General features: G+C 39.9%; 1 protein-coding gene across 1 annotated transcript in view; it reads right to left on the bottom strand.

The window, feature by feature from the left end:
• Positions 1 to 2916: 2916 nt before the first annotated feature.
• The window catches only part of LOC128613374 (heterogeneous nuclear ribonucleoprotein L-like), an 85353-nt gene continuing 66505 nt past the window's right edge, over positions 2917 to 21764 (bottom strand). Inside the window, exons 7-13 of the mRNA XM_053634081.1 lie at positions 13024 to 13095; positions 12398 to 12612; positions 12108 to 12229; positions 8840 to 9041; positions 7311 to 7368; positions 6583 to 6681; positions 2917 to 4113 (exon numbers count right to left, since the gene is read on the bottom strand). Coding sequence (XP_053490056.1) covers positions 4058 to 4113; positions 6583 to 6681; positions 7311 to 7368; positions 8840 to 9041; positions 12108 to 12229; positions 12398 to 12612; positions 13024 to 13095 — 824 coding nt within the window. The 3' untranslated portion in view covers positions 2917 to 4057. The remainder of the gene's footprint in view (positions 4114 to 6582; positions 6682 to 7310; positions 7369 to 8839; positions 9042 to 12107; positions 12230 to 12397; positions 12613 to 13023; positions 13096 to 21764) is intronic.

Genomic DNA, 21764 nt, shown 5'->3' with positions numbered 1-21764 from the left:
TTCCTCTTCCTCAGAACACTGGAGACGTCTAAGTGGTTTAAAATGAGGTTTTACTGCAGTCATGTGATCGTGTGCTTTAACACTGTACCCGGTGATTTTGTAAATACAACATGGAAGCTGGATATAAAAGTTCTTTTTATTCTAAGTTTCCATGTGTCCATGCACCTAGGCTGAAGATCTCAGTTCGATCTCGGTTTTTCACAACACTTCTTTTGATAAGTCAATTAGGACATATATTTTGTTCGCATGAGAGGTCATTTTAAAACAATCGATTAGAGACAGATCTTTTTTTTTTTTTTAACTTGAATGAAATTTGGTCCAAAAGCTTCAATTAAACCCCAAGACAACAACAAAGGAACTGGTGAAGGAGTGTGGGGAATCAGGTACCAAAGTATGTACATCCACCATTAAGAAAGTCCTACATCAGCATGGCCTTAAAGACTGTCATGAAAGGTAGAAGACATACTGATCGCCAGCCTTTTGGAGGAGACTTCTTTGGTCAGAAGAAACAAAGTTTGAACTGTTTGGCTATATTTATCATTGCTATGTGTGCGGTTTTCAATCTGAAGAACACTACCCCACATAACTGTGAAGCATGGGGGTGGCAGCATCATGCTATGAGTGTGTTTTGCTGGAAAATGGACGGGTGCGCTGGTTCAGGAAGTAGATGGCATCATGAGGAAGGAGGATTAGTTAGAAATATTAACGCAAAACTTCAACACTGGGTCTTCCAGCAGGATAATGATCGTCAGCATACTTCGAACAAAATGATGTGATGGCCACGCCAATACTTTCAATGCTTATGATCATTATCCTGCTGGAAGACCCAGTTGCGACTGACTTTCTGGCTGATGTTTGGAGGTTTTGACTTAAAGACAACAAAGTGTAAGTATCGGAGTGGCCATTACGAAGCCCTGGCCTGAATCCCATAGAAAATTTGCAGACCGAACTGAAAAAATGTGTCCCAGCAGTGAAGCCCACAACCCTGACTGAGTTACACCAGTTAAAGGGCAATGGCACCAAACTTCTGACCCAATGGACATTTGCTGTAGTAAATAAACGCTAAAATAAATCCATCTCTTCATTATTATTTTGAAATGACCTCTTACTGAAATAAAACGTATACTCGGATTGACTTAACACAGGAAAAGTACGGGTACGTGAACTGTATGGAGTTGTGAAAAATTGACTTCGAATGTCTTTTGCCTAGGTGTATGAGTTTTTCACACCTCATAATATTAATATATCTAGGTATTTAAAAAGCAGATAAATAGTGATGGAGAAGTGACAGACGTGGTTTTCAGTGTGCGGTAGAACCTGAGAGGTTGGGTGAAGGAAAAGAGAAAACAACGAAGGCGGTCTCATGCTGTTGGGCTTCGCTGAACCAGATGGACCTGCAGAGAGCTTAATTTCCTGAGCTGACCGCTGTGATCGCTCCACACTGCGCTCTCTCTCAGCATCCAGCGTCCAGCAAGGACTCGTATATCAACCACGCAGACAGATATCACATTCCCTTGAAGCTTGTCAAAATGATGATGTGAGGAGAGTGTGTACTGTATGTAGTACAACCAAGTCAGAGAAGACAGATTTACAGCCAGAGATTATTATACACCTGATACAACATGCACACTCATATTCTTTAACACAAATGAGGCTGCATTAACAAAGACTAAGCTTTTAAAACTTTATCAATTCAATTGCACAGAATTTGAAACCTAGTTTGAAAATAATCAGGATCGGTTTAAACATAATCGAATACTTTTAGTTTTACAGCAATTTTGATGAACTTTAGTGTTGTTGTTTTATTAGTTTATGGAATCTGAATGAAGGAATAATATTGAAAATGTTTTAACGTTCTATGTCATAATACATAATATCTTATCTTGTGGGGCGCACGGTGGCTTAGTGTTTAGCACGTTCGCCTCACACGCCCCCCACGCCTCGGAGGAAACCGGAGTACCTGGAGGAAACCCCCACGCCTCAGGGGTTCGATTCCCGCCGTGGCCCTGTGTGTGCGGAGTTTGCATGTTCTCCCCGTGCTGCGAGGGTTTCCTCCGGGTACTCCGGTTTCCTCCCCCAGTCCAAAGACATGCATGGTAGGCTTATTGGCGAGTCCAAAGTGTCCGTAGTGTATGAATGGGTGTGTGAGTGTGTATGTGACTGTGCCCTGCGATGGATTGGCACCCTGTCCAGGGTGTGCCCCGCCTTGTGCCCGATGCTCCCTGGGATAGGCTCCAGGTTTCCCCGAGACCCTGAAAAGGATAAGTGGTATAGAAGATGGATGGATGGATCTTATCTTGTTATTATCATCGTTATTTTGACTTAATATGCAATTCATTTCAAGTTAGTGTCATTATTTCGACTTAATATCTCATTATTTAACTTAATTACCCATTACTTCGATATATTATTTTGAGCTATCGTATGTCAAATTAGTTGTTCGCGTTATTAAGTAAAACGAATATACGGAGTTAAAATAATCACACCCTCTCTAGAAATAATAAGATATTAAGTGTGAATATTCAAAATATTAAATGACGAGTCATTAAGTTGATGAGTTAATGAGATATTAAGTCAAAAATAACAACATAGCAGATACTGTAGGTTGTTTGTTTGATTCCCCTGCCCCCGCCCCCCCCCCAACGACGATTCTGGGATTTCCATATGGCGTCATTTGAATCGTATTAAATGTTTAAGTTTACAAAATGGCAGCAGGTTTAAACTGGACCGTAGAAAAAGGAAATATTCGAATACGTTACTACAGAAACGATAACATACTACAGCGAAGGCATTAATGTAAACCTGTGATTTACCTCGCAGCCGGAACTACTTTCCAAATGAGGCCACACCTTCTGACCAATCAGAGTTGAGATCTCAAAAGCACTGTAGAATAAATGGAAATAAATGACACACGTGTCAACTGGCAAATGTGTTTAATGGCTGGACATGCTCACAGTGAACCGCAGATGGTGTGACGTGCCAAATATACACATGGACAAGTGAGAATAAACTGAGAACACTGCACATGTGATCTTTGTATTCTGTCTGACATGCTGTGATCCAAAGCTAGATTCAAGTCTTCGCATTGGGAACATTTTTGATTTTGTAGTTTAATTATTGCCATCATTCAAATAATTCATTTGGAAGAGTTAAAGGCTGCCTTGTCTGATGGGTATGAAATTTGTCACGTATCCTTTTTCAGCCAGATAAGAGGTTACGTAGCAGGATTTTTTTGAAGTCTAGCTGTGGACCGACAGTGTGCCCTACAACCACCACCATAATTTTAGCAATAATATTCTAATCACCTTTTAAAGCACAGACTCTCAGGGGCCTAAATCTAATAAAGCCTTCAACACACAATCCCGACTAGCAAAACTAGTAACACAACTAAACATTTTTGCAAATCTCAACCTAACGGCTTATAAGGCCACCATGTGTGCCAGTAATTCTCGTGATTCTTCATGCCTTGGCATCTATACACGACAATGTTACAGAAGGATCTAAATTACAGTCTATGAACAGATTCCTTATTTGCCAGATACCTCTATGTCTCTCTCTATATCAACACGCGCCTCTCATTATACGTCTATCCTCCACGTCAGTATCGTCAGCATAACAATAATTCATCCGTTATTGTCTTTTATGTGTTCTCTGCAGCACACAGTTTATTTGAACCGTTTCAAAGAATAGTTAAAGACGAAAACACACAAATTAAAAAGGCGTCCATGTTCGTTTCGTGTTTTGTTTTTGTTTTTTTGTGTTTTTTTTTTTTTGCCCATGGGGTGAGATGACATCATTATCATAAAGTCGGTCAATTTCTGGTTGTACCAGAATGTGATGAGAAAACACTTTAAAGTCTTTAAAAAAAAAAAAAGAAGAAGGAGGAAACGATTCTTGAGTGTTTTGCGCTTGAAGTCCTCATGCTAAGGGCGATGACCGCGTGTGTCATCCCTCTCGCTCTGCTCTTCTCGCCTTACGCTCTGTAGCCTTCTCTTCCCGTCGTCTCCGTCCAATGTAAACAGCGCGATGGTGTGAAGTGTGCATCTTCGGTTCCTGTTCACAGGTGGGAGGAGGTGGAGAAGCACAGCTTCAGGGTGTAGGGATTGGAGCCGTCTATGGAGGTGGAGAAAAAACTAGTTACACTTTCAGACTACATTACAGCACTGGCCATTAGGATGAGATGAGAGGGAAATTACTAAACAAAAGGTCGCCTTGTATCACTTACAGGGATATGAATGAAACAATGCAGTCAGGACTGATAGCCCCGCCCACTTATCCTAATCTAGCCTTTGTAGCGTTTCTGGTCAGATACCTCAGAATGTGTAAGCAGAAGTAATAGGTTTGCTTTTGTTTTTTCCCCCTATTTTCCTTTATTTTACTTTAAGATGCATGAACCACATACTTTTGGCCATATAGCGTACATTTTAATATTGTGGAACGTCCATGAGATAAGTTAGTTCCTGGTGTCGCTTAGCACAAAGCACAACATCGTCCGCCCTTAAAGTTACAGCTTTACTCATGACTGTAACGTAGCACTGACACTAGGGACTCCTTCCGTCCATGTTAAAGAAACATCTCCTTACACAAAATGTCAACGTTTATACATTCAGCCTTGTTTAATAACAACACGTTTTTTTCATTTTCACTCTGATATTCTGTGATATGGAGCGTCCACCTTACACGTCCCTGTTAATGCCTGGTTACTATAAAACTGATAACGGCCTTAAGCTCTCTCCTAGAACAAAAGAGATTAGCATCAGTTGGTGCAAACAAAATAAATAAATAAATATACAAGGGTGTAACCATTGGGGGGGGGGGGGGGGGGTGAATGTAACGTTAATGGTCAAAAACTGGAAGTGACGTTAGCCTAGCCTACTTCGTGGGTGTCTAAATATCAAAAGTTAATTGACGTTCTTAAGAACAAACCAAGCCATGGTATGATGCCTTCTATACTAAGCTAAGGTCACCTACTATTCAGGGATCTAGTTACTTACTGTCTGAAAAAAAGCTTGTATGTTCTGCTGCACTTTTCTACGCTTGGCTGCTGTCTCCATTTCTTACAGGCTGAGCGGCTAAAATATATCAACGAACTTGCGTGGAGAATGGGCGCAACCACGTGTACAATTGGGGGGGGGGGTGTCACACACCGATTTTCCTTAACAAACGGAAATATATTAAAAAAGAATAGACATTAAAAAGGAAAAGACAGATCCGTTGGCAGGGTTCATTAAAGGGGGACATATAGAAAATATTTTGTACTGTATATTAGGGGGGACAGATTGGTATTTCCTCAACAGTGGGGGGGACACGACGTGGTTACGCCCATGTGTATATATATATATATATATATATATGTGACAAGAGCTACGCATTGAATCAAGCGGAAAAAACACAGCTGAGCACAATGAATACTTATTATGTATTTTCCACTCTTGGTCCCTTAACATGGGATGTTCTTCCTTATACAACACTATCTTTCACAAACAAATCACTGCAGTATAAAAGAACAGGCAGGCATCTGTTTGCTTTGTACTCGGCTCAAAAAGAAAACACCTGCTGTGACTCGATTACACAGAGCCATGTTACATTTACCGTTGCAAGATTAATTGCACAGGGTGATGCACATCACACAAAACTGTTAAGAGGGGTGTCTGTTTATGTGTGTGTGTGTGTGTGTGTGTGTGTGTGTGCGCACGTGTGTGTCTGCCAGTGCGTGGATAAGTACGACTTTCAAATCCAAATTACCGACTCCAGTAAATTGTTTAATCCAAACGTCTGGTGCTTTCCGGCTTTCCGGTTCTCTTACTTTTAGCTTCTTTTAGCGCCCGTCTTCTAAAAATCTCACTTTCAGCAGAGTTTGGCTTGGATTGCATACATGAAAAAACATTACATATTTTTTATTTATTTTTTTTTAAATGAGAGAGAAAGTTACAAATGCTGTATTAGCTCTATTTGTAGCACAGCGAAAACAGGACAGCAAGCTTTATTGCTGCTAAATATGTGTTCCTAATGATGATAAAGTTCAATTTAAGGTTAACTTCAACAACAAACAAACAACACGAATCTTAAGATAAACGAATCTTACATTTAGCAACATTTACCTATCTTTCTGTTAGCATTCCTTGGCTAACTTAAACAGGTTAGCATTACGTTTAAGCTCATTTTAAGTACATTTAGCTGGGTTTCTGTTAGCTAGTTCTATAAGAACTACCTGAATTTACAGGATAATCGTGTTACCTGGTGAAAATGTGTTTGGTTAGTTACATTAGCACACTGTGGTCGCATTTTGTTATGGATTGTGAAAATTTTACCTCAGCAAATGAGCTAGCCAATTTCCAAAGCAGGAATCCGCATGATTCGATTGTGAATGTTTAAGAATTATTCAACAAAATGAAAATGTATTTTCAACGAATGTATCATATGTGGACAATTTTGGCTACTAAACACAGGGCAGGACAGTGCACACGCACAAGGGCTAACATTAGCATTCGAAACGCCAACTAATAGGAGCTCAGAAAAAAGTGGTACACAATTTGTTCACAGGTGAAGACAACAGGAAATGAGCGACGTAGCTGTACTCACTCGGTATTCTGATCTGGTAATGATTCAGTACTGTCAAAACTTCCACTGCGTGGGTTTTGCTGTCAAATTCCAGGAGGCCGGAGATGGTTTTGGAGCTCGCTTTAAAAACACATCATATACAGATCACAATAAATATCATATGTAGGGGTTATTTCCACTTATAGCCAATTTTGTCTCAACACCTTATGCGAGAATGCTTGTTTGAAGAGTGATTATCAGGGTGGTACTTTAATAAAATATCTGTATATCTGTACTATCATTAATTAACATGATGATGGATGGGTTTCCAGATTTCGTTTCCTACAGACCATGACGTTTATGCTACGCATGCTGATATGATATGGCTGCACCACTGCACTGCGTATTTATTTAACACTATTACTATTACTATCTGGTGTCCTATTCAAATATAAAGCGAGTCTGCCAAAATAGCAGCATGGCGGAGCTTTTTATTTTCCTTTTTCCCTCCCAGTAACGACAGAATGTAGAAGAATGTATGAGAAGTGATGTGAACCATAGCAGCTACATTTTTACAACGTGTTAATCATTAAGCTGGAAGGATTTAAAAAGGTCTACAAGTCATGTGTCTCATCCATGAAATAAAGGACTAACAAAATCATTATTTGTGGCTTATTTTTTTGTTTCTTAGACTTTGCACTGAGTAAAGACCATTGCTCAGACACTACAAACACAGAAACAGACGTAAACATGAAAACACAGGGACTTACGTTTGGCATCAAACACTTTAAACTTGATGAAGCCGGGCACGTCCTGCTCTGTGCATAACTGGAAAAGATTAAGATAGTGAATGTGTTAGTGTGACTAACAACAAAGCACCAAACCTTATTATTATTATTATTATTATTATTATTACAAATGTAATACATTCCCTTCCATTGTACTCATTTGCTCACGCAAGCTCCACCCCCAAAATGGCTTTTAGCTTTAGCAAATTACATTGTGAATGAAAAATTCTCTGTCTGGTGTTATCAAGTGGAAATGTGTTTTTGTATGTATAAATCAGTGTACTTTAGTAAATTATGTTATGTGCTTATACCACTGCATCATCCATCCATCCATTTTCTGTACCGCTTATGCTATGCAGGGTCGCGGAGGAGCCTGGAGCCTATCCCAGGGGACTCGGGGCACATGGCGGGGGACACCCTGGACGGGGTGCCAACCCATCGCAGGGCACAATTACACACACATTCACACACTACGGAAAACTTGGACATGCCAATCAACCTACAACGCATGTCTTTTGGACTGGAGGAGGAAACCAGAGTACCCGGAGGAAACCCCCGAGGTACGGGGAGAGCATGGTGGGTGGAGGTGGGATTTGAGCCCCCAACCCTGGAGGTGCGAGGCAAATGTTCTAACCACTAATCCACCGAGCGCCCCCACCCAACGCCATTAAATACTCAATTCTGATTGGTCAGAAGGTGGTTAATTTTCTACAGCAGCAGCATTGACAGGACAAATTACAAGTTTACATCAATGCGCTCGTTCTAATTCCAATACGTTATCGTTTCTATAGTAACAACCTTAGAGCTTGTATGAGGGACGCTTCAGATGAACAGATTTTTATGACTTTTTACATTGTAATCGTTAATATGGTGACATTTTCAGTGAGGAGAGGGCATTTTCTGTCAGCACTCAGAGGTAAGGGTGTAACTTTTCCAACATGGGAAAGTCTTCAGGACAGGATTAGGCATTTTCTGGTTTCTCAGTAACATGACAAGCTGCATGTTTTGCTTTATTAACTTCAAACGAGAGAAGAAAATGATAGGGTGGTGAAGGAGAAGGAATGTTTATATCTGCTATAACTTAAGTGATAACAGCGGACGGTCCACAGCATTAAATGTAACTATAATCAGATAAAAAGCATGGCATGTTACTGTTTGATAATAATCATAATGGAAAATGGTGGCAAGAAGAAAACAACTTCTGGCTGCTTCATCACACCACTCCATTGTGTTTTATTCACTACGTAATGCACTTTATATATAAAATATACTAAAATACACTATATTTATGGAAAGGAATTCATTTATCATGGTTATCATGGCAACTGGCATTTCGACCAGCGCTAAATGTTATCAGCACTTAACAGACGGTGTGTTCTGACAGCAGCAGGTGACATGGAATGAGTGTGGGTGGACGTTCCCGGCTAACAGCTGCACTGACGGCTCTGCTCTGCTCTTTTTTAATACCATCGCCGCTTTACTCCTGCGTTCTATACTCTAACAGCACTAACCCTCTGCAGGTCGTCCTCAGAGATGGATGGAGGGACGTTGTAGAAGTGCAGCACGCATGAAGGAGGTTGGATGATGTTTTTGGATGCCTGCCCAGCGCTGGTGAAGCGGTTGTTGCGAGTCATAGCGAAGTCTTTGTAGCTGCTCGAACCGTCCTCCAGCTCAAAGACCTGGCTGGGGATGACTGCATGCTGCTTGGACACGCTGCATAGAGAGAGAGAAAGAGAGAGAGAGAGAGAGAGAGAGAGCGAGAGAACGAAACAGAGAGAGAAGAATTAAGCAGGGGATGGTAAGACAGAAAATGACAGACGTTTCGATCAAAGGAGGACAAGAAACAAACCGAGGCAAACAAAATGCTGGAGCAGAGACACAAAAGAGAGAAAGTGATTATCATCCTTCAGAAGTGAAAGGGGCATCAGTCAGGAAAGACAGATTTAGAGCACTGAAATAAGCCCTTCGATGTTTTTTTTTCTAGAAACGACGACGCAGGCAACGAAAGGAGACGTGGCTCCCGGCTAGAAAGAGAAAAAAGTCAGACAACAGTGAGCGCTATATCTTATTATAAACAGCACGACCTTCAGCTGCTAGTGCATTTTTCAGCTCGTTAAAAATGGTTACTGCTCATCCTCAGCATAAATCCTCGCCAGTTTGGCAGCGCAGAGGCAGAGAAGCACGGCTCATAGTACGTAAATGCACACAGCAGCTTAAAAATCACTGTTGCACGAAGGCATCTTTGGCACCTTCTCCAGTTCTGTACATGCCCATGCTTTACCAGCCGGAGGATCAGCAGCTTTTTCGGTTTTGGAAGAAACAAGCGGTTATGTTATGATGTTATGTTATGTTATGTTAATGAAATGAAAGGTTAGCGCTCGCATGCTACACTTACTCTTCAGTCAATCTGCTCCTACATCAGCAAATTATCCTGATGGATGAAGTAGGTCGATTCAACGAGACGTCGCTTCATCCCTCAAGGGCTCTCGAGGAAAATACGATGAGGGAAAAAAGAAAAGAAAAAAACGAGGCGGCGAATTCTTTAACTGTCAGACACTAGATGAAGAGCGCTTAAATGCTGGTTTGTGTAATGTAGTTCTTAACGTAGGAAAAGCTTCATCGTTCAAACAGTAACACATGACTAAAAGCCCTATAATGTGGAAATGAATTATTTCCTTTTTTTTTTTTTTTAAAGCAACATGCGACTGTTCATTTTCTATGTATGTGTGTGATACTGCGAAATACGTATGACGTAGCGAAGGGACAAATCCAGAAAACTGGTTCGAATAATTCCTTAGACCAATTCTATGGCGTGTGTGGTCTGACATTTCTTCAGTTCCCTGCTCACAACGTTTTGTTCCCATTTACCATTTGGCCTTTATCATCATATCATATCATATCACATCGTATCATATCCATATCCGTCAATCATCCTTTTATTTATCATGTATAGAGACATTAGGAAGAAAAACAAAGCTTAGAAGGAAGCGGAAGAGGTCGCTGGTGCGTCTGGTTAGCGTACTTAGCTAGTACAGTTAGCTTGCTTTGCTAATATGCCAATGAAGCTAGCATGAAGCCTAGCATGTAAAGTTAGTGGAACTAACTTAGACAAACGATGTCTTGCAAGTAGCGTGTTGCTCGCTAATGTGAACATAGGGCAAGGAGTTGCAGCAACTCTGAGAAAATGTGTAATCTTTACCTACTGTGCACTGGTTTCTTCATTTATGTGGTGGCATAAGCTCAATTTTTACACACCGTTAGCAACCATGGGCTTTATCTACTTCACACAAGGGACATGTTTTAATAGCTCGCTATGGTCCACGGGGGCCAATCAACATACCGCGCAACCAACACACACACCAGCTGCGTCTCAGACCTGATACTACCATTATATAATGAAACAGCCGGTGGTGCACTATTTTCACTTTTTACCGCACTTGGGATGATATACACAACTCTATTGTTCGTGAAAAAAAAAAAAAAAAAGAAGAAGAAAGAATTCAACGTGACTATTGACAAGAGTCTGGAGAAATGAGACGTTTCTGTTTGTTCCCGTTTCATAACGTCTGGGTAATTAAATTTTTTTTTTTTTTTCCAGCAAACCTCCGACTGCTCTCTAACTTCTCATAGGTCACAGCTCACAAAACACACACGCCGCTGCAACGGTAAGCAGATTTATCTCGGGGTTGTAAGACACTAAAAATGAAATCTGCACATTTCTGTTCAGATTACAAAACATCGACTTCTGCGTGTGCTGGCATGCCGAATGCTTCCTCCGTTCGTTAAGAAGGCTATTAGCGATCTAATGAATATTAATGAGCAGAGCAGGGGTCTGCTTTATGAATATTAATAACTAGTGAGGGGAGTCTGGCAAAACCAACTGTGGGATGCACAAGCAGAAAAAGGCACACTACGATGATTTAGGCATGATTTTAAAACATCTCATGAATAATACAAATATGCCTGAACCTAATAGGATATTGGTTTTTTTTTTTTTTTAATGTAGAGTGAAAATTCATAGTCATGCAATTAGCATAATGTAATTTGTTCAAATTAGACTAAAAATACGCATACATAATTGCGTTCGTTTGGTTTAGCTCAAGCCCGGGCTTTTGGTTTAACCAAGAGTGCTTCCACACCTACTAGCCTGTTGGATGCAAGTCCAGATCAGAGCAAAACTGATACGCAAAGTTGATTCGTTTGATTTGATTTCACATTGCGAATGATTTGTTGGCTAGTGATTGGCTAGTGTCGCTGTGATTGACGGGGGAGAGAGTATACCATCCCTCCCACCCTGAGAGCACGGCCAAGTTTGCTCTCTTGTCTCCCGGCCACAGATGGCTGTGGGATCGTCAAAAAAATACAAAGGGGCATTTAGACGACATGCTCAGAAATAAAACTTCTATACAGCTATACAGCAATAGGAAAAAAATCAAAAACAAGAGCGCATAGATATTCCCAAAATCACTAGGTTATTTATGTATTTTATTTTTTACGTTTAGTTGCGCATCCATCGTTTACGGTACTTTATTGACCCAAATATCCCGAACACATGACATTCCTGCAGAGCTACAGCTCCATCTTTTGGCATAGTTTAGCTGCCCGCCTCAACAAATAGTTCACTTCCTGCAGCTGAGTGGAATCACTTTCGCACATCAATCGACACATACTCTTGGGATGATTCCCACACTAAGGGGTCACATAAGGGTTCGATTCAAAGATACTAAACACTGCACACTTAGAGAGCTTGTGTGATTAGTAAAAGAAGGGCATCCATACCATACGTTAAGCCTCTTGCTGAAGACTTTGATACTGTTAAGATGTGTGATGGCACGGTCGACTGCATACTCGTCGCCCATCTCGACCAGGGCCGTTCCAGGCACGCTCTTCATGAATTTCACCTGTAAGAGAACGTGGACCACATTTTCAGCAACGCACAGAGCTGCTGCTTTTCATAGCTTATTGCTTATAGGTACTCGTGCTTAGTGCATATTTTAGCTTGAATTCCGTTAGGGAAAAGTCGGGAGTGACAAAACATTGCAGCACTGTTCCTCTCATGGCCCACTCACCTTCTCAATGTTACCATAGAGACAAAAGAGGTTGAAGATGCGGGTGCAGTTCATCTTGGTGGGATGCAGGCCGCTCACCATGGCAACAGAGCTGGAGGAGTGGCCGACGTAGGAGGAGGTCTGGGGCAGAGGGTACGCCACAACGTCGGGCACCTCGTGGGAACTCCTCTTAAACCTGGTGTTACTGGGCAGAGGCAGCAGGGGGCAGTGTGACCCTGGATACCCATTGGGGGGGGGGTAGAGAGAAGGGAAGAGCTGTCAGTCGCAGAAGGCAGCTGTTAAGATTCTGGTGCAATGCTTCAGAAACGAAAAAAGAAAGAACGAGCAAGAGAAATTACACACTATTTTCTAGTCTGATGCGCTCCGGTTCCCTTGCAGGTCCTGCTAATTACACCGTGCTTAGCAGAACACTATCTCATTCCCCCTCCCTCTCTCAACATGTCATTTCTCTCCTCCATCTCTCCCTCCCTGCCTACATCCTTCTCGTCTACCTCCTACTTATCTGCATGACGGAGGGCGAGAAAGCTTAATCACTCGAACTGAGAAACAGCTGCAGAGCGACGGGCGGGGAAAAAAAAAAAAAAAAAAAAGACAAGACAAGACGAGACAGAGTGATGGAGACTGACCGTAACCGTTGTCGCTGTACGAGGACGGATGCTCCCCCAGGATGGCCTGCCTCTGTCTACCTTTACCACGTTCTGTAATCAGAGCACATATCCAGAGAAGAAGCACAATGTGGGTGTGAAAGTGCTAAAGAGTCTAAACAAACCACACACACACACACACACACACACACACACAATCATCACAAATAGATAAACCATGCATAGATAGAAGTGTGATAAGCTGTGAAATGGCAGTGGGTGTGTAACTGCAGCGCAGAATGAGGTGAAGGGGCACAAACGTGAAAGAGATCCATTCCTTTAGCCGAGCTGATCATATAATTGGTTACTACTTTAATGTTAAAAAAAAAGAGCACCCTTCTTGATGTTAGTATTATAAGGTACGGACTGGGACGAAAAGTATATCCATATACGGTACTGTGGAAAAATCTTAGGCATCCTATTGTTTAGATGATTATCTTATGAGTTCTGCATTACTGATTCAGTAAAAAAAAAAAAGACATTTTAATATTTCCAAACATTACTTTTTCACAAAATAACGTTACAGAAAAATGTTTGTTTGCCAGTAAAGGACTCTTACGTAATAGACCACATATTACATAATAGTCCACTTTTCAGACTTAAAAAAAAAGGGCAACGGTCAACGTCTCCAGAAGTTCTGTGGCAGGTTCTCCAAGACGTTCAGTAAAAGTTACCAGCTAATTTACTTCATAAAACTGCGCAAACTGCACCTACAATTTAAGGAGAAAAAAAAGCGCAAAAGGCCGTCGCAACAAATATTGACTTTGTTTCATTTATTACAGTTTATTGCACGTTGCAGTATTTTTCTTTGAAGTAGAAAGATTTGATTTCATTATTTTTGACGTCGTCTTCACTTTACCGCATTCCTCTGTACGTGCATAAGACGTCTGCACAGTACTGTATCTCTAGAATCTACATTGACAGCAAGGCCTAAACTTTAAGGTTTCTTCAAGTTTACATTATCAAAATGATGGGACAACTGAAAGTGAAATTTTGAACACTGGCCAAACACAGAACCTTATAACTTATTCCGTAAGATCAAATACCATTCGGTTTTACAAGGTTCCACCCCATTGTTTCCTATTCATCTTTTAAGCTCATTAAATAACAAAAGAATTGATCATAAACTCCGTAGAGAAAGACATTTTCAGCCAATTAAGACCACATTATAATCATATATGCGTTTCAAGAATTCAAGACTTTTTAAAACCTGAAGCTGTTCCTAAACAACTAGACATTTCACCATTGTAAAACATTTAACAGTGTTAGAATCCAGTAGAACGTTCATTCGCTTCTGTGCAATCACACAAACGCGTCTTGGCACATGTTAACACTGTGAACAATGACTACGTTTACATGCAGATCAAATTCCATTGAAGGTCTATATTCGGGTTGCAGCCATATTCCGAATACGATGTTTATATGTGTACAGGCGTCGGAATATTCATGTATACATGGTTGTTGTAGGTATGCATGAGTTGCCATTCTTAAATACCTAGCCTACAGCTAAGCATCTGTTAGCACCCACAATTCCCAGTGGACTGATCATGCGCATATATCTCCTTACAGTAGATTTTCTGAATAAGGTGTTTACATGCAACAAATTTCCACATTCCAGGAGTGGAAATCAGAATTTGGGGAATCCGAATATTGTCTTAATCTGAGTCGGGCAATCAGATTGTGGCGTTTATGTGAATCAGTACTACAGATCAACCGATATTGATTTTTTATAACCGATACCGGTTATTTGCATATTTATGTTATAACCGATACGCAGAAACGATATTTATTTGTTGTTTTACTTCTGGTTTTGACAGGATGGTGACAATACCACTGAACTGAACAAACGGTTTTATTTATAACAGTTTAGTCAATTTCACATCCTCCTTGTATACAAAACCAAACTCTTGTTGTTTATACACCCATAAACAGAGGGATCTGAAAGCGTGCAAACAAACTAAAAAAAAATAAAGTGCACTGTTACTAAAGTGTCTTTTTTTTATAATAAAAGCTTCGATGAGGTAAACAGATTACGTGACTCCGTGAGTTTGTCTCTATTTCTTAACACCAAGCTGCTTAAACTACATATCGAGTGTTTATGTAACACATCTAATTTGTACCCGAATGGCTGTTATGTTAAATAAAGTTTATTGATGAAAGCAAAGTAAGTATACTTTACCTGTGCACACCGTTGTCGAGTGCGCAATTCTCAAAACGCCATTTGGCACCATTTAACGGTGGATCCGATATTACAAAACCGATAACCGATTATGGAAAAATGCTTACACATCGGGGAAAATATCGGTAGAACCGATTATCGGTCGATCTCTACTCAGTACTAATTAGAATATTACCAAATTCTGATCAATATCAGAATATCGATGTGCATGTAAACATAGTCAATGTTCAATTTATTCGGTTTATTATTTCATGCTAATGCTATCTGATGTCAGCCACAATATAATAATAATAATAATAATAATAATAATAATAATAATAATAATAATAATACCATAAAACCTGCACTTTACCTGTTTTATACATTTACTTCTGTCCTGGATCATATGTACATCTACAACTAAAACTTTTTTGTTTGTTTGGTTTTTTTTACTTGTACTGAGGCTTTAATTTTGTTCTTTTCATTCAAATCGTAAACACAATGTGAATATTGATTGGTCAAGGTCACCTATGTTGCTTTTATCCTATGTTCATCCTGGATGATGATTGGCTGGTAGATAGAACATTATCAAACCAAATTTATCCAGATAAAACCAGGAAAAAAGAAAAAAACCCAAAGGAGGAAATTGTATTCCCAAAAATGCCAGACAGAACCTTATAATACTGAGATCATGACTTTATTTTCATGTTCCTTGTTCCTAGGATATTATTTGCAGTCTTGCTGTTTTCTTTCCTCCCACATCTGTTCCACCTAGCAAACTCATTAACAAGACATTTACGAGCTTAAAATGGGAATGGCTTCTTACTGAGCTAATGATAGAGAGAGTCGATAATGCTACGTTTACTACACAAGTAGTGAGCATAGGTACACCTCAGGGATGTATTTTGGGTCTGCTTTCTGTTATTGTTATTATTGTCATGCACATAAGGATTCTAATCTAATTTGTTGACGACATGACAGTAATCGAATTTTATCACCGCAGAGGATGAAAACAAGTACAGACAAGAGACAGAAGTCTATTTTGAAAGGTGCGATACTAACAACCTAGCTTTGGTCTTTAAACAGTAACAAAGCCAAGTACATGACACAAATCAGTTATGATAAAGAGAACAGAAATAGTAGATGAGATTCCATGACTTTACTCTTCTACTCCTGTATAACTGTATTCATTTGTATACCACAGTGCTGTTGAATTCTCGAATCCGATTGGTCAGAAGGTGTTGATTCATTTTCTGATATTGTTGATATGGTGAAGCTTTCTGTAAGAAGACGTTTATTTCGCATTTAGGGAAGGAATCTCCAGTGCCAGTGCTTTGTAACAGTCAAGTTTTCCACCACAGGAAGGTCTTCACGACAGAAGAGTTTGCTCTTTCCAGTTTCTCACCAACATGACAAGCTGTGTTCTACATCCACAGTCAGATTTCTGTGTGTGTATGTATATATATATATATATATATATATATATATATATATATATATATACACATACATAAAAGCGCTATACAAAAAAAAATTATTGAGCTACACTTTTATTTTGAAATTTGGAAGAGCCTTTACAGTCTGGTACGGGATTCGAATTACAGGGTTCCTCTTTCCCACATAGAATGTCTGTACATGGATAGAGATTATCAAAGCCATCCTGCAAATAATATCTACATTCAGTCATAGTATGTTTCTGAGAACACAGAGGCTATGTTAGCATTTCTATCAAGATTTTCACTGCAGGACTTGAATTCATATATATATATATATATATATATATATATATATATATATATATATATATATATATATATATAGCTTTTATATACACATATATATTTCACTTAAGAATTCCCTTGACAAAAGAAGAATGTACTGAAATCATTCTCATGGCTGGATCGGGACGAAGGCTGCGATGGACTTTAACAGGAAACATGGCAAGCACATCACACACAACGCTGTTGCCAAACTTATTAACAAATTCCAAAAGACTGGAAGTGTTGCGGACCGACCGAGAAGAAGATCCACTTACGAAGGCACAACCAACGTGGCGCTTGCAAATATACTCTCCTATGCAGGGAGACTTTTGGGACACCCTGTATATTTTGGACGTTTCATAGCAATTCTAAAATTCTACAAAGATTTTTTTAAGCTCAATGGCAGTAAAAAGTGACTTGATATCAAATTAAGAGTTATTATGAGTTAGAGAAGAAACAAGAGACAAAGTAGAAGGACAAGAAGGCAAAATGCAGGACCTTGGACAGTTGTAATGGCTACTTTCTTTTAAAAGTGTCCTGGAGCTGTCCATAACGAACAGGTTTTGTTTTTTTTACAGTCATGTCTTCAAATCAGCCCAGGCCACAAGACAGGATATTGCATCAGCAAAAAGGACAACCCAAAGTGAAAATATGGGGAAAATGTTTGTATATATATATATATATATATATATATATATATATATATATATATATATATAAATCCAGCTGTGATCCAGCAATAGAAATATTCATGGAGTAAAAAGAACCCAACTGTGCACAGTGAACAATGCTGAAAAAAAACCCCTGTTCCTTCAATTAAGTTTGTCGAAGTGTGCCTGCGCAACGCACACGACAGCACAATGAGCACAACATTCACATCCAACAGTATAACATCCAAGTGAAAACAAACAGCAGGATGGAGGAAACCAGGTTGCTAAAGTTGATAAAGTCCTTGAGAAACATGAATTTCTATACTTCAATTAAGCATGAATTTTGAAAGTTAGTTTCACAAACGGAGGAAGATGGTGTCTTGTTATTTACGATCACGACTGCCGTCTTGAGATTTTCACAGAAGAAGAAAACGGCAAACCTGAGGCGGATTTCCGCACCGATGCAATGTGCCAGCCATTGTTACACCACTTAAAAGCAAGCGAAGGAACAAAGTCTTTCTCAAAACTGTCAGACTGAAAGGAGAACAGAGCAGAACGCGCCGTCTACCTTTCCTTTCTCTCCTTCTTTTTCTTTCTGTTCTCTCTCTGCTTAGCTTTGGAGGCCTACAGGGAGAAGTCATGCAGAGTGATGCTAATTGCTACAAAATGGGCGGTTAGCGGTGGGAATTTGCAGGCATTGCTGCACTCTGTTTTCCACACACAAGGGGGGGGCTATTAGGACTCAAGATGACCTTCACATGGCAAATCTCAAGGTCCTGTTCTACTTGTCTTGGATATCCTTATTTCTGTTCTTATTTTCATTCCAGTGTCAATTTTTCACAGGTACTGTCTCAAGAGCTCATTTAACGATTGGGCTGTCTTACTATCCCAAAAGCACCATTAAATCTGTGTTACCTCAGCCCTGAATCTGCTCAAGCTCCAGGTGACCTTGTTGTTGGGGAGTAGTTAGATGGGTGCAGAACAAAAAAATCTCTAAAAGGACTCACTGATTTGAAATATAATCAATACGTTGCCAGGTTGGCTGTGTTAAAACTGCGGAAATGAAGTTACCTCCCTAAACAACAACAAATTTTTTTTTTTGAAATTGCTTCGGCATTCATTTTTCTTGATGCTTTGGCCAGACGGACTCCATTATGTTCAGACCTCTGAGGAGCATTTCTTGTACACCTTCTTGATGTTTGTAATTTGACAAAGTGCCGACTGAAATACTTGAGCCCCGGTGGAGAAAGACCAGCAAGGGAGGGAATGAATGAGACAGAGAGAAACATTCCTTTTATTGCTGGCAGCTCCATTAATACGATTTTATTTATTTCTGCAGTCCACGATTCAATTACCATTCAAATTCCAGCATCCCCTCTGCACCTCAATAACAAAACAACGGAGGCTGATAACGTGCACGTAGCGCACCGCTGAGGGATCTGCGCCATGGACAAAGTCAAACAGACCTTTGAATCCCATCGAGAAGACTCCAATCGATTGCTAAACATCGCCGGCTCTCTAGTGATAACACTGTTTATCCTCTATTTGTGGAGAGAACAGGCAGCAGCAGCAGTGCTTCTGTGATCCAGGCCAACCATAAGCTGCCTAATCGCATGGTGTTATGCCCTTGCAATGTATTTCTGCTGTTTCCAAGACTGCCGCACCTCCTCCTCTTTACCCACTCACCACGCTTCCTCCATCCTTTTTGATCTTTCAGTGATGTGTTCTTTTCTTCCATTCACTTTCAGGTTTCCATTACTTTCGCACAGCCTTCTGATACCATGAGCCAGGATCGAATAGTAATGTAAAGACCTTGATGGACTGCCAGCAGTGTGCTTTTGGGGGCTTTTATGAGTATCTGTGATGGCAGGTCACTCAGCTAGGTCATGCTGAATATCTCCTAGGAGTATGTGTAGATTTTTTGCAGCTTTTTCATGGAACTTCATCGGTTATATGGCGGCAAATGACCATGCATTTAAGAGTGTATGTTATTGTATCACATGATATTGTATCACATGTATCTTCATATACCTGACATGTCTCAGGTACATGAAGCCGTGGACTGGTGTAAAACCAGTTGAGGTAAAATAGTCAATGAGGCATTGCACATAGATGATCGGTAGTGTCACAAGCCTCCAAAAAAAAAAAAAAACAGTCCTCTTCCAAACCAGTCTTTTCTACCCAGAATATCTACACTGTTGTCCAAGAAAGAGTGTCTCGTCCTTCACTATATCTAAGTAGACTACTGAGTTTTGACCTGGAGCAATTTGCCATGGTGTGCCACTGAAGTGGTGGTAATTAGCTAGAAAAATTATCCAATATAGAACCATTAAGGATCCCTACAACAGAGTTACCCTACGAGAGAGAGGTCTGAGTAGAACCAATATCCAATATAGATAGCTAATGACATTTTACTATCCAACAAACCTCCTGAGGAACCCTTTTTAATAAGAATGTATGTTGACATGAGACCCACACTCTTACATGAAAAGATCCCATCAAGCATTTTAGGTTTGTTCCTCTGAGGGACTCTTAAAGATAGTCTGTCGAAGTCTACAGCGCAGGGTTAGCACCTTTAAATGTTTTTCGGTGTCTTTATCTGGGGTAACCCTTAAAAGTGCGATGTAAAATTCTAGAACAGATGGTTAGCATCAGTTAAGTAAGGTTTTTTTTTTTTGGTTTGTTCCTCTTGGGTAACCCTTAAAGGTACTATGTAGAAGTTTAGAACAGAGACTTAGAACTAGTTAAGAGTTTTTTTTTGGTTTGTTCCTCTTGGGTAACCCTTAAAGGTACTATGTAGAAGTCTAGAACAGAGACTTAGAACTAGTTAAGAGTTTTTTTTGGTTTGTTCCTCTTGGGTAACCCTTAAAGGTACTATGTAGAAGTCTAGAACAGAGACTTAGAACTAGTTAAGAGTTTTTTTTTGGTTTGTTCCTCTTGGGTAACCCTTAAAGGTACTATGTAGAAGTCTAGAACAGAGACTTAGAACAAGTTAAGAGGTTGTTTTTTGGTTTGTTCCTCTTGGGTAACCCTTAAAGGTACTATGTAGAAGTCTAGAACAGAGACTTAGAACTAGTTAAGAGTTTTTTTTTTGGTTTGTTCCTCTTGGGTAACCCTTAAAGGTACTATGTAGAAGTCTAGAACAGAGACTTAGAACAAGTTAAGAGGTTGTTTTTTGGTTTGTTCCTCTTGGGTAACCCTTAAAGGTACTATGTAGAAGTCTAGAACAGAGACTTAGAACTAGTTAAGAGTTTTTTTTGGTTTGTTCCTCTTGGGTAACCCTTAAAGGTACTATGTAAAAGTCTACAACAGAGAGCTAGCACCAGTTAAGGGTTTTTTGTTTTGTTAATCAGGGGGAAACTCTTAAAGATTCTACGTGGAAGTCTACAACAGAGGGTTAGCACCCTTAAAGGTTTTTTAGTTTGTTCCTCAGGGGGAAACTCTTAAAGGTATTATGTAAAAGCTTATAACAGGGGCTTAGCACCATTAAAGGTTTTATAGTTTGTTTCTCTGGGGGAATGCTTAAAGGCGCTATGTAGAAGTCTAAAACAGGGGGTGTACACCTTAAAAGGTTTTTCTGTTTCTTTTTCTGGGGTAACCCTTAAAAATACTATGTAGAAGCCTAGAACAGAGAGTTAGCATCAGTTTTAGGTTAGTTCCTCTGGGGAAATGCTTAAAAGTACTGTATAGAATCTACAACTGAGAGTTAGCACCAGTTAAATGTTTTATGGTATCATGGGGAACCTTTGGATACTGTTTTCTAGTTGTGTAATCTAGAGTCTTAAAGGCCACAAAAGAAGGAAAGAAGTAAAGGAGGACAAAGAAAGGAATAATCCTCTTCTGCAGGCTATGCTGAAGGTCTACTCGACCTGTCCTTCTTCAAGTAGGACAGCATGCCTCATAGAAATCTCAACCTAGATGAAGGATTGCCATCTCCAGCTCAAGCTGCAAGGGACAAAGCTTTTCGTGCCAGCAATTCCTTCGACTCAATACTACATCACTGTCAAGCTTTACTCCTTTTTCTTGCTACAACCAAGGTCGGACCAGCTAACCTTCAGAGTGTGTTATATTCAGGTGATCACCTGATCTTACAGATTTTATCTTTATAATATCGAGATAAAATGACCCAGCTCCTCCTGCAGGCACTTGGCAATT

The sequence above is a fragment of the Ictalurus furcatus genome, chromosome 10, assembly GCF_023375685.1.
Source record: "Ictalurus furcatus strain D&B chromosome 10, Billie_1.0, whole genome shotgun sequence".
Taxonomy (NCBI): domain Eukaryota; kingdom Metazoa; phylum Chordata; class Actinopteri; order Siluriformes; family Ictaluridae; genus Ictalurus; species Ictalurus furcatus.
Note: the sequence above shows the minus strand (reverse complement) of the source record. Positions and strands in the feature narration are given on the sequence as shown.